This window comes from Paramisgurnus dabryanus, chromosome 3 (genome assembly GCF_030506205.2).
Source record: "Paramisgurnus dabryanus chromosome 3, PD_genome_1.1, whole genome shotgun sequence".
Lineage (NCBI taxonomy): Eukaryota > Metazoa > Chordata > Actinopteri > Cypriniformes > Cobitidae > Paramisgurnus > Paramisgurnus dabryanus.
The window spans coordinates 30,966,305-30,980,894 of record NC_133339.1 but is presented as its reverse complement, the minus strand read 5'-3'; the positions used below and the strand labels follow the sequence as shown (position 1 = coordinate 30,980,894).

Sequence of the window (14,590 nt, the reverse complement as noted above, 5' to 3'; positions counted from 1 at the left end):
TAGTCTGGGTGGATTTGCGCCATGGCTGAGGCTCAATCCCTTCACGTTAATATAATGGGCGGGGTGGGGAGATAAGGCATGTTTTATCGGTAGAAGAGGGTAATTTAAAAATGTTGACAAAGCAGCTCAGATTAGAATCTTGCCAGGCTGGATGGGGCCTGCATTGTCTCTGGTCTGCGATAAAACCGTGCTCTAATTTGTTGTATAATAATGACTTTTAAAAATAGCAGAACTATGTTCAGAGACATAAATGTTATGATTGCTTACGTGGGATGTATTTGAATTTCTGTAAGATTGGTTTAGTGTGGCTATTATAACTTTATGAAAAACAATTAAACATAAGATGCAAAAGCTGCTAAACGCCACCTCCGTCTATAATAAGATAATGATATTGACTAAATGTGCTCGGCATGTAATATATGTTCATCAAATACTTTTGCTTCAAATCCGTTTAATCCCGGCCTCACTAATCCGTTTATGCCATGTTGGTTTTTCAGCAAAGTCCACTAAGTGCACGGAAAAAGAATTAGATGAATGGCCTTGTGTGTGTGTGTACGTCACGGTGCATGAGTTTTATCTTGTAAGAGAAGGTTTATGGAAATATTAGGATATTGATTGATTTTTTAAGCCAGTTTTACATTTATTCAGAAAGGAGGTTTTACTTAGAGGGTTTTGCGGCGAAAGACAGTCAAATTTGGTAAATACCAATTAAATGACTAAAGTGACATTTGTGGAAATAAGGCATTACTATAAATGACTTATAACCTTTTTATTGTCATTAAAGTAAAATACCTAACCTTAAAATAAGATAAGTCTAATCAGTATTTGACGCCACTTGACCATGCGTCAATATGTTACGCGGAGGGTATACCCTTCGCGTCATTTTTTGACGAACTGGGGACTTCAATACTATTGAGTCCGTTGCATTCTCTTTCCTATTTTCGTACCATTTTCTTACCATTTTCGCGTCGGTTTAGGGTTAGATTTACATAATGACATCCCTACCCAAACCTATCCCTAACCCCAATGTCAGGCGACAACTGTTTAATTTCGCGTACCTAATAGTATTGAAGTCCCCAGTTCGTCAAAAAATGACGCGAAGGGTATACCCTCCGCGTAACATATTGACGCATGGTCAAGTGGCGTCAAATATTGACGCAATGGGATGAGGATGTGTTGGTCTAATAAATTAAATGCTCATTTACAAGAAAACTTGTCAGATTAGAGGGTTTTGCCTTTGAGCTGTTCATATATTGTTTATATCAGGGATCTCTAAACTTTTTGTGAGCAAGGGCTACCACAATGAATAAAACAATCTGGAGGTCTATGCTTTTTGGATATAGTCTACTCAAAACGTTTTTGTTTTACTTGTTGATTTTATTTTAGTTTTACTTGTTGATATGTTTTAATATTGTTTATAAAATAAGCCGAGCTAATATAAAAAATATGTAATAAATAAATATTACAATTGAGACTATTAATAGAATGTGCTTTGGTGGGCACGTCACAGACTCTGTGCGGGCACCATGTTGGGGACCATTGATTTATAATATATCATTGATTGGTCAAAATTATATATTTGGTACCTGAAGAGATGAATTACCTGCAAAAAAAACTAAGCTGGTTGGCAGCTGGTCTCTCAGACTGGTTTTAGCTGGTATGGCACCAACTATGGTCATTTGTGATACATAAACACACACTGTATAATTGTGATATTTATAACTTTTTTTAGTAATTGTAATAATATTTTACATTATAAAAAACTTCTCTAGCCTTTAGCGCATTTCTCTGAGCTGTGCTTGTGAGAGTTATGATAGTGGAAGTGAAATTGACAGGCAGAGATTAAAACATTGTTATGGTGAGGATGGCGGACTATCTCCAGACTCAGGCAGAAAGAAGCCAATCTTCAGCCTTCACTTGCTCTTGGAGATAACTTACTCAGTGAATCAAGCATGTTTAGAAAGCAAACATCCAAAATTCCCTTCATCCTTTTCGGCACAGAATTGGTTTTCATAAATCCTCTTGTTTTAATTTTCACCCATCAGTCTTGCCGGTGGTGCTTAACAGACATGCCCAGGAAGCGAAACAACCGTTTTATCCCGATAATGCAAATTTAAATTATTTTTCCAAACCAGCACAAACCATAGATGGTGTCAGGTTGAAGGGCTCAAATGGGGTAAGCAGGTGAGGAGGAAGCCAAACGGCAGCAATAGTTATAAAACATGACCTTTCTGTGATAGTTATCTGGCTCGTGCTGGGTTGGAGCAAGATGGTATGCATGAGGAATAGGAATGCTACTGATAGGAATCTTTGCACGATCAACCGTCCTGTTTTCTTTTAGATACCCCCTAATCTTTAAAAGAAACTTTGTGTGCGTGGTTGAACTCACTCACCCCAGAAAGAGACCAAACTCAAGGCTGTCTAGCAAGGCCAAAAAACCTTCACCCCTCCTCTGTCTGTTTTCTGCCAAAACTAAAACACAGCCTCTGGAGAGACTCACCTCAGGTAATTTTCTTGACAAAAGCTTATTCACATTCAGCCAATCACACACTCGAGAATCCACATGTGAAATCCATGAGATGATGATTGTCAACATAGATGTGTTGCTCTTCAGACGCCTCGCCTGTCTGGAGGTCCTGCGAGCCCCAGCGTCAAGCCTCAGAGGCTCCAGTCCAATGTCTAAAGCTATCACCCACACAGACTCAAAAGAAGCATCTTTTCCCTATTGAAGATGAAAAGGAGCAGCCTGGAGCTCAAACGCCACGGACAGGGCTCCTATTGATTTTATAGCACAAGCTGCTGGTAAGCTGTGCTCTCTCTGGCATACTAAATTCCCTGCCCTTCTGGGTGGGCTTGATGAACTGCCCAGATTGCTCTCACTCATTCCTCTTGTCAGAAGCCCTTACAGATCTCGAGCGAGATGGATGTCTTACCTGTGGCCTTGTGTGTATGCGAAACAGAGTCACCTAAATGCTTCCCAACTCTTGAAGCTTTTTAGCTCGGCGTGCAATGATGAATAGCTTTTCTGAGAAATTGCTTCAAATGTTTTTGCAGAAATGGCAGAGCGGAGGATAAATCTCCCGCTCTGTGAAGATTGGGCATTTAGTGTGAATGTCGGCACATAAACCTGTCATTGCTCTCGATGGAGGTAGAGTTTGGCCTAATAGTTGAAAATTTTATGTACATGTAGGTGTTTTGCAAACACATTTAGAAGGTGTCCCATCATTCGGCAGTCAACATGAAACAACATTCAGCCCTTTTACTTCGGTAATAATGGACATTATCCATTATTTACATTGCAATTTAAGTGGGATTTGATATGTGATCATTATATGATAGGTGGTAAAAAAATATAAGAGTTTGGTGCTATCTTCAAATGAAAGTTACAGAAACAAACCCTATTAATGATATTATAAAAATGTGCACAGACGAATCATTCAAAATAAAGGGATAAGGAAAGTAAATAGAGTGATTTTACTTCATGTTGACTTCATACACCTCCATCAAAGAGGCACTCCACTTTTTTTTTTTGAAAAAAAGCTCATTTTCCATCTCCCATAGAGTTAAACATTTGATTTTTACAGTGTTGGAATCCATTCAGCCGAACTCCGGGTCTGGCGGTACTACTTTTAGCATAGTTTAGCATAATCCATTGAATCTGATTAGACCATTAGCATTGCGCAAAAATAAATCACCAAAGAGTTTTGATATTTTTTCTATTGAAAGTTAATAAGGGGACAATTTTTGGGAACTGCACAAGTTTCGTCGTTACTGACAAAGTTCAACGATTTGGTGTTTCCCGAAACCATCGTTTAAACGAACATTTGCAAGCTGCATCATATGTATTATCATATGTAGACTTACATTGATCATGCTTTTGAACAAAATAAGCAAAAAACATGAAGTACAATGTAAATCCATCATTCTAAATATATTAAAATTTTATTTGATGTCTTAAGGTTTGTAAACAGAATTAAAGCGCTGCATTTGAAGACTGTGCATGTGCACAGTCATACAAGCTTTAAGACCCTGGGGAATCCCTGGGAGTAGTGACGTAAGAGGGAACTTGCCATAAATTAAATATATCTTGAAAATAAACAACAGATAACTAAATCACGACAACAAAATCAGTCTTCCGATGCAATATATGTTATTTCCAGCAATAATCTGACATTAAATCGATTCGCACAGATTAATTAGTACTTCACCTCCCACGTGACATCATCAACTATTTTGTTAAACCAACATGGTTCAAACGACGAATGTGCCACAAAGTTACTATGCTTTCGTGAAACAGTCGTGACAAGGTAGTTCGTTTCTCCTACTATGCATCGTACTATGTTGGTTCAGCAGCGAGTTGCGTCGTTGTTCAGGAAATGCACCCCAAATTCAATGGATTATGCTAAGCTATGCTAAAAGTTGTATCGCCAGAACCGGAGATCGGCTGAATGGATTCCAAAACGGTAAAAAAAGTGTTTAATTTGAGGGAGCTGGAAAATGAGCCCATTTTCATAAAAGTGGGGTGTCCCTTTAAACAAATTGTGGACATTTCAAAATCTTGATTTTTCGCAGTGATTCACCACTGGCTTTTTTACACAACTCTTGCATTCCTCTTAATATGGCGGCTCCTTTGCAAACACTCTGAGAAAAAGTACAGACAAAGACGTGCAGCGTTGGCATTCTTAAAACTGACTTTATTTTTCTAAATTTTTAAATATCTTTCTAACTATTATCTTCATAGATGTAAACTACTGTATTTAAAAGGTGTGCTTTTTTCTACAGCATGTATCAAGCTGAAACTGCTGTTTTTGTTGAGAGGTCACGTACACAATGTTGCAGGCCTAAGTGGTGAGCGACAGGGCCTATGAGACTCTATGGATGTGATTGACTAATAACAGTCATGTTTAAGTGGGACTGATGCAAGGCTGTGATGGAGATGAAAGAGCAAGCGAGCGAAAGACAGAGTGACCTGAAGATGTGCGCTTGGAGGAGGCAGAAGAGACAGGCACTAGGTGCTCTGAGAGCGGGTTGTAGGGCAGAGCTTTTCACACTCAGACCCAGAACTGCACAACTTCACAACATAAAGTGGATCCAAATAAAAGGCAACCTTTACAGTAATATTCCCAGCGTGGCGGCTGATCAATATCTCGACTTTTGTAAGCTGAATAAATCAAACTGGAGATGAGAGACTGGCTTGGATGAGTTTTGGAGGCTAAAGTACATGCATGTCCGTTATTGGAGATTCTGAAATGAGGTGAATTTCTGAAAAACTACGTTGCTGTAGATGTAAGTGAAACTCCATGTTTGAGTCTACACCTATTTCTAACATATAGGGATTAATAATTGAGGGTGATGAGAAGAAGAACTTACTGTATACATTAAAACATTACATTGGATGTGTTTCACATACATAAATATGGCTAGTTTTTCGCAATTTAAATATTTTAAGGGCAATCTGCTGTTTTCTATGTTGGCTAAACTTCTTTGAAGCCCTTGTATGATTGTTATTTGAAAACCAAAAGCCCTTGGAGTATATAATATATACTGTATCAATTGATAATGTTAACTAAGCAACTAAAGCGTCATATTTATTTATATTTAATTTATTTTTCCTTTCTGTGTAGTTGTTGTTGATGTATAACATTAATATAGAAAGAAATATATGAAATATAGTTTTTATATGATATTCATTAGCATAACTTACAATATTTTTTGTGTTGAGACTGAGATCCTACAGTCCCATCAGCCCATAAAGAGCCATGTCTTTATGAATGGTCCTATCACAGTTCTGTATCTTTAATAAAGAACAGAAGCACATGGCAGTCATCTTTGTTTTCACAATGATCGTCTGTTTTTATAAACCCTTGATGCCCAGCTTTTGGCAATTGTATGAACACTTTCAATATTTTCTAAAAATAGTTTGACTATACACAATTAGGAAATCTACATTTGGCAGCCACCTGCTATATGCTGCTGATAGATGAAAAATCTACAGTAATAATGACAACAATATTCATATTAATAAGCCTTTGAATTATAAGGGCCTCAAATGAACTTCATTGTAAATCACAGTAAACTACATTTTTAATTCTTAATAAAACAAATGTAATACCAAAACCTTTGGTGGGCTAAAAGATTATATTTAATAACAAGCATTTAAACCCTGTTATAAAAGTTAATGCAGGAGATGTCTGGAATGGGAATAATGGATCTGAACTTAAAAAATGACCTGGTGTAAATAGCATGCAGAGCCCAGTGAAATAGCTCGTATAGGTAGAGAGTATAAAGAACAGTGGAGGCTGAGGCAGCATCCCCCCCTTGCAGGTGGGATGAACGGATGTGATGGGCCCATGGTCGAGCATGGCTTGTGAATTGGGTAAAAGTGGCACTAGGTGAGGAGGGCTCAATGTCCAACCCATGAGAGAAACCAACAATGTGTACAATCTTGTGAGTGTAAAGAGGCGCTCACCAGCTATGGGCTACTGAGCTGTGCGTAAGGCGAATAGTGGGACAGCCTTTCGGTACATATAGTATGTCAAAATCATGACGATCCTCCCCCTTATAGGACTTCACAGATTCACTGGGCTACTTTCCATTTTAGGAATTTCAAAAGCAGTACTTGAACAAATGACATTGAAGAGAGGACTAGCATTCTACTTGAGTAGCCCTTGGGGGAGGGAGGTGTGTGATAAAGAGTTTGTGTGTGAACGGACAGAAACGTTGACTGAGAAATGAGGATTAAAAGGAAGCACCAATGATCTAACAATTACCATCTATATTTATATATACTGTAATAGAAAGAAGGTTAACGCCCTGCGGGCCTTCAATGAATTCCTTCTACCGGGTCCGGCTCGAGTCTGTGGTTTTAACGTCTCGGCCGCGGCGATTCCTCTGTGCTTATGCGTAGTTACCCCATGTCTTCATCTATTTCAGACCGGAGTGGTCCTCCTGTTTGCCGCATCTTTGAAGTCCTTCGCATTGGAGTTGTGAGCCTGCAAAAACTCCCTCTCGGAGTTGAGCAAGGCACCCATCGCAGCCTTGGAAGGATCCCTGGACAGGGTGTACATGGAGATGTCTGCGGCCGCAGGGCCCGTGTAGCCACTCTTGCCCATTGGCGATGCGTCACGGGAGGCCGGCTCACTGGAGCGACAGCTGGAACGTCGACGGAAGCGGTAACGATAGCTGGGGATGCGGCTGAAGGCCGACTTCTTGATCAGCTCGGTGCGAGACTTGGCACGCTGCTTCCGGTGCTTTTCGATGAACATGTGAACGGCGAGCACGCCCACCATCTCGGCCATGATGAAGGACAGAGCGCCGAAATAGAAAGACCAGCCGTACGAGTAGCTCTTCTTCGAATCGCTTTGGCCCGGGTCACCCGAATTGGCAGATATGTACACGATGATTCCTATGATGTTACTTAGACCTGTGTGGAGTATATAGAGAGAGGGGAAACAGTAAACGGAAGAGAAAGAAAGAGCCAGCGCTCGGCACGCAGCTGCAACGCATCATTCCGTATCATTACACAAGAATGCATCACTTATCAACCATGCGTTACAAAAGATAAAAAGAACAATTGAAACATTTTAATTAGCTTTTTATCATCTCTGTGATATTGAAGGGTAAATAATTACCAGTTTGGTATTGAATATTTCGATCATTACCAATGGGATGAGCACATTGTTGAGTACCGTGTGTACACGATCAGTCACTGGCAGTGCATGACCACGATCATGAGGATTGATTCATCATGATTCAGTGTACTCATAAGCGCCTAATGGGGTCTTTCTATAAATATTTGACCGGCACGGAATTCTGTTTGAGGATTCCCGTCTGTTACCCTTTTTCGGGCCAGAACTACAGCAGTGGGTCAATATGTTGGCCTGCTGTTTGTTTACACTGCTCTAGCTGGCCCATTTATTTCCTCTGTCAATAATCACAGTTAATCTGGGAAGTCAACACGGATCTGCAGCGTGCAGAGAGGGCGACATCGTAACCTGTGTGGGAATTAGTTTGTTCTCAACATGCTGTATTATAAACCATCAATCAGGCATTAAAAAATCCACTTGACAGTGGTTTAAAAACACTCTGCAATAACGCTGAAATATAAAAGGGCTGAGCAATTTTAGGGTTGATGCAATAGGTTTAATCTCTCTTACCAGCAGAGACAAAGAAGATTCCAGCACTGAGAATGACATTGTGTCGGCTCCTATAAAACTCACTGGCAGCCACACACAAACCTCCCATGAACAGAAGTCCAACACTCATGATGGGGAAGATACTGGATGCTCTCACAGCTCCTAGGGGAGAAACGGGCAGACAAACACACACAGTAGTGTCATTATAAATAGCACAGAGGGCCTCTTTGCATACAGAGACATTATGATGTGTTTATATAGATTGTAGCTATTTTGCATTTTGTGAAATCAGTTTATATTTAAATTGATAAAATATGTAACATAAACAGTGTTCCTGTCATGCTAAAATACAGAATATGGTAAAAACTATTTAATGTGACACCCGGTCGTCTAGTTAACAATATCCTACAGCCATGAATGTATTCACAACATAGCACAGCCTCTTGTGCCCTATGGCTTAAATATATAATCACCAATGACTTTTGTTGGCAGCTTGTCTATTTAAGGGTTACCAACATAATGACATATTACTTCACACACTTTAATATCTTTGGATATGTCATTTAAATTTCACTTCTGTCTCAAATGCGCCTATACACTCTCAGAAAAAATGGTTCCAAGCTACCTTTAAAAAAGGTCCTAATACTAGGGGTGTCACGATTCTCCAAATCCTCAAGGTCACGATTCGATTCGATTTTTACATTTTTTTTGAAAGCACAAAAAATGATATGCCATTTTTAGACTAGACTTTTATGAAATATAATATCTGACCTTGAACCCGGAGATGCCCTGTCATGTTAGTCGTGCTGCCAGTGGAAAAATACACTGTAAAAAAAATCCGTAGAAATTGCAGCTGGGTTGCTGGTAATTTACCGTAGATTTAAATTTATGTTATTTACTGGCAGAATTTTGTTCAAAGTTGAATGAACATTAAACATTTACAAGTCTTTGTCTTTACAGAGTAAAACTAAAAAAACAGCATCAAGCAAAACGTTCTGGGAAACAAAATCTGAAGCAAAAAACAGAAAAAGGTTGATGATGATTTCTGGTTCCCAGAATGCTTTGCATGAGACTGTTATTGTATAGTTTTATTCTGTAAAGATAAAGACTTGTTAATATTTAAAATTTATTTAACTTTGAACAAACTCTTGCCAGTAAATAACATAAATTTAAATCTACGGTAAATTACCGGCAACCCAGCTGCAATAACATTGTAATTTCTACGGATTTTTTTTACAGTGTATGGTACACGCATGTAACATCTGTCAGTACTTTGTACCTTAACAACGCGCTTTTATTACCACCAGACGAGATTGTGAGACTATACCCCAATAATTCATGCTTAAATGCTGTTTCCATAACTCTTAAGCAACTGAAATAAGTTGTTGTGAATCCTAAACAGATCTCAATTCAGATAAACCACCGGTCCTGGCACAGACGCCATTCTGCTGTGTGTGCTCTGTTCTGATTGAGTTCACCTGAAGGCGGGAGGCGCTTGCTGTTTTTTTGTTTCCCATGTAAGGGCAGCATGCGTGGTGTCTCCTGCATCTGCCATGCTATCTTTTGGGCTAGAGGAGGTTGACTCGCAGCACTCAACACCTGTTTTTTTTCCGCTTGGCAATCCGACCGGACGTGACATGGGAGTGTGGCAGCATCGACGATTCTATGTTTTAATTCGAAGTTCGAGGTTAATTTCGAATACCCTGAACCAGGATATACATATATTTGTTACATACTTCTGAGGTACTAATATGACTTCTTTTGGTGCAAAGATAGGTGTACTTTTTGAAAGGGTACTGCCCCAGTGACAGGGATTTGTAAATAGGCATCAAGAGAATGTCACATAGGTATTTTGACTATTAAATCCATCCTCAGTGAGCCATATGTAGAAAATTTCCTTGAGGCGATTTCTTAAGTCTTCTCCAATTTGAGCACCTCAATAGACAGCATCTGTCCAAAACGCCTCATACTTTCTCCTTCCAATTATTTGCAGAGGGTTCTGATGCAGAGAACGCAGCACACATGGGGCTACTCAGACCGAACCCCTCACTCCCTTCACCTCTTCACTGTGTTTCAAATCAAGCTCGATCAGCCTCTTCTGAAACAGGATAAAAGCTAAAGGAGGCATCAGAGAGTGTCAGGATCAATGTCAATAGCCCAGTTGACTGCCCTTATCAGCATGCAGCTGCTATGCGTACTGCATCGTTACAGCATTTGCCCTTCAGAACCGTTTTCCTCTAAAAGACAAACATTTTGGCACAAGAGGGGTACTTACATTTACAGATAAAATAACAGCATGTGATAGCGGTTTTCAGATCTGAACGTGTGTCAGCTTTCTCTAATCTGAAGTCAACCTTTAAGCGCCCTATGAAATCACAATTAGACTTTTGCGGTTCGTTTTTGAGGCTGTGCGTTTTAGTTTTGAGGCCATTCTCAGCAATGTCAAATTTACAGTCGTTCTTATCAGGAAAATGCACAAGGCATGTAGGCCTACTACACAAGCTTTCGTTTAGTTAAATGCACTCAAAAAATAATAATGTATCTGATAATTTCACATGCTGCAGACTAGCAAGTAACAAATCACGGTTCATAGTATAACAACATAAAAAATGAGCGATAAACCCCTACAATGTTTTAGGATCAAAGCAGGAATCATTTCAAATGTGCATTTCAAACGATTTCATGGGGATTTTAGAGCTTTTGATATAAAAACTGAGAACTTTTAACCTGTCACTGATCATATTAATTGATTTAATATCCTATAGTCTTAATAAAATACATATCAAGATTAGAGTATTTTTATAAAGAATTTTTTTTTGCTAGGTATTCTATTCTATATATAACAAATTTTTTCCTGTTTTCTTGTAAATGAGCATTTATCTATGTTCAGGTTCAGTAATTTCACCTTAATGCCAATGAAAAGGTTATTAGTCAGTAATTGAAATGTTTTATTTTCACTAATGTCACTTTAGTCATTTTATTGGTATTTAACTGGTATTGGCATTTAACTACAAGGAAAAATCTCCAGTCACACTTAACTGTATTTTTTAATTAAGACTCAAAAATTCGGTCAATATCCTAATATATTCAGTAACTGAGTAAAAAAACTCTTGCAACGTCCATGCGCTTAGAGGACTTTGCTGAAAATCCAATGTGGTACTGGATTCTGGCAACAAACTGGTATTTTTGAAATGGTCTGAGGCCGGGATTAAGCAGATTTAAAGAAAAAAAGTATTTGATGAAAATATAATACGTGCCAAGAGTCTCATTTTTTAAGAAGGTGGCATTTAGCGTCTTTTGCATCTGAGCTCTTTGTTTAAAGCTTCTTTAAAACAATCCACTATTGTTAAAAGCACTTAAATTTAAATTGAACTTGCAAATATTTTCCAAATATATGTTTGTGCAGAGTTTAAAGGCGGGTGCATGATCTCTGAAAGCCAATGTTGATATTTGAAATCACCTAAACAAACACGCCCCTATACCCCAATAGAATCTGGACCTTCTTTTGATAGACCCGCCCCACACATACACAACCCAAGCAACGATGTCGGTTACTAGACACGCCCCTTACTGCTGATTGGCTACAAGCAAAAATCATGAACCCTGCCTTTAAGAAAAAGTGTTTCAAACAATAATTTTGCAGTTCCAGTTGGTGACACTGGTGTAGAAGTAACACAGGTTACCTTAAAACTATTAGCAAACTTTTCCCAATACAACAAAATTAAATGGATTCAATTAAACACTGTAAGTTAATTATACACAATAATATAGGATCACATGTAAACCCACTCATTGATGGACAGATGGGGTCGGTTAGACGGCACTCTATGGCTTTGTTTTCGTTCTGAAGCAGAACAAATGTCATCCTCGTTCTCATTCCTTCCTTCTCTCCTATCATTTCTCACTCTCCTGGGTGGATCAGCAGTCTCTCATGGCACACCTCATTAATATATTGGTGCCCAGGGGAAGACAAAATACTCCTCCATCATCCAATTTTCCTGCCATCCTTGAGAAATGGATCAGTGGCCGAGCCGTGCTTAATTACAGCTGGAAACGGTGGATATTTATTGAGGAGGACTATATGGAGCGTTAGCATGCAAAGAGTTGACATATGCGTCCTTGATGGCTTCGGGGGCACTGCCAGGCTGATGGGTAAGATCTCTGCAGGGTAAGACCTTCATGGGGTGACTGGCTTCTGAAGCGTTTACTCTTGTCTTGCTCGACTGATGCTTTGAGTTTGTAAATTATAGCAGATGGATGGGCTTTTCCGTTTAAGGGCACATACAGTTGCATAATAAAGTTGCATTAGATAATACTGAAAATGTTGAAGGCATTTCAGTTTTTGCTGGAGCACATCAGCTGGATAAAAAGAATTTAGTTGGTATATGTGCATGTACACTTAGGTCCTGATTTCCTAAACTCCTCCCAAATAATGTGCATTAATTTGCCTATGCAGTTTAACACAGTAAATCAAGTCTATCAGGAGTGAGTTTCTAGACACACACCCATGTTTTAGTACATTTGGGAAAGAAAATTCAGTTGGTGCTCTTACTAAACAATTGATTTCACCATTAACAATACCATATTACCCAAATACTTTATGTAATACTCTAAATAAAATAGTTAAGTAGAAACCCTGCAAGCATAGTATGGCAAAGGATGCGGTCATCTGATTCATATTAATAACACACAGAACAATGCTTATAAGAAGAGACAGCCATCTCAAGGGTAACCAATGTGCTTCAATAAGACAGAGAGACAGATAAAGATCAAGAGAAAGAGCGAAACAGAGCAGTATAGGTGCATTGCATACTTATGCATGATTCTATGGGCCATTTCATAGTCTAAATATTGTGTGAGAAATGGGTTTGCACTGAAGAATGTTACAATGCATTGCGCACCCACCTGCATGCTGCTTTTCAACCAAATAAATATTGTGAAATGTTTGACGGTTCAATAGCTTTGCCTATTTAGTGGGAGGAGCTGTGCTAAATTTGTTACAATGCATTAAAGCAATACCTTTCAAAGCTATTTATAAAGGTAGTTGCCACATAGTGCATATTATTATATATTGTATAGTACCCTATTTGGGCTATACACTAGTGTTTTGACATGGAAAGCACTCATACCTTTTTTTTCAGCGCTCATGAATGGATTTCACTGCAATCCTTATCTGACTGACAGTCAGTGGCAATTGAAACATTTTTACAGAGCAGTGAATGATGCTACAATGCTACAGAGCTTTAAACCATGCCTCTGGGCTTTTGTTTCCACAGTGCTTGTTTCCCTTAGTCTTGGTAAGATGTCTGTATTTGTTACTTCTCGATTGCCCAAACAAACAGGCAGCATGCAGACACAGACTGTGTTAGACTTGTTTTCTCCGGAACGTTAAGATAACTATTGTAAACGGTTATTGACAGAAATTGTGCCTGCTCTGGTATTTTTTTGCATGCAGTAAGATGTTTTATCAGTGATGTTTCTCCAGTGATGAGGAAAATGAAAAATGAAAATTTGCTGTTAATTTACTAACCCTAAGGCCATCTACGATGTAGGTGACATGTTTTCTTCAGTAGAACAGTGGGACTTTCATTTCATGGTTCACCAAGGACCACAATTTTAGATAAAAACTTGTCAACTACATCTTGGTCGCAATGAAGGCCAAATTAAGCCCTGGAGTATACTCTGTTTTTTACATGAACATGAACATACACACACGATGGAACACACAGCTTTGGAAAGTATAGTTTGACACAGACATTCAACCCATGCGACAAAATACAATGCATTTCCTGGGCTATATACTAAATTATTCTGTAGGCTCATGCACGAGCTACGCCTACAATGTAAGCTGTGTTTCAAAAATCTGGCAGTGCACTTACAGCATGCACACACTCTTCTTTTACGCTCACTGTACGTGGAACCTCGCATACAAATAGAAAATGGACCAGCCTTTATGGTCCATTTTACACATACAGGTGATTCTCGTGAAATTAGACTTATGAAGTGTCATGAAACATTTTGATAAAAAAAAGTAAATGCAAAGTAAGAGTATTAAAATAAGAAGCGTACAGTTACAAACATTTCTTTATGTACTATTTTGCACATGATTTCAAATGACATCATACAAACCAATTTTGTTCTTTTTTCCACATTTAAGGGGAAAATTTTCATTACCGCAACGTGTCCATGACTGGATTTGGGTTCTTTGACATGGAAATATTTATAATTAAATTTATAATTATTTACATTTTTTTAATTATCATTATCAAAAATTATCATTACAGCAACATGATATTGCATTAAATATATGCATTTACAAACTTGTGTATCAGTTATGAGAACTAAAAATTATATTATATTAAGGAATATAAATGTGCCCAAGACCAATTTTCTCATCCTCCGCAACAATTTTCAATCATTGTTTAAGCACTCGTGGAACTAACATTTTCAAAAAC

The 14,590-nt window shown here is 38.5% G+C and overlaps 1 protein-coding gene across 1 annotated transcript in view; it reads right to left on the bottom strand.

Moving 5' to 3' along the window:
• Window positions 1-4,687: 4,687 nt before the first annotated feature.
• cacng3b (calcium channel, voltage-dependent, gamma subunit 3b) overlaps window positions 4,688-14,590 on the bottom strand; it is a 46,599-nt gene continuing 36,696 nt past the window's right edge. Inside the window, exons 3-4 of the mRNA XM_065255369.2 lie at window positions 8,157-8,297; window positions 4,688-7,423 (exon numbers count right to left, since the gene is read on the bottom strand). Of these exons, the coding sequence (XP_065111441.1) occupies window positions 6,930-7,423; window positions 8,157-8,297 (635 nt within the window). The 3' untranslated portion in view covers window positions 4,688-6,929. The remainder of the gene's footprint in view (window positions 7,424-8,156; window positions 8,298-14,590) is intronic.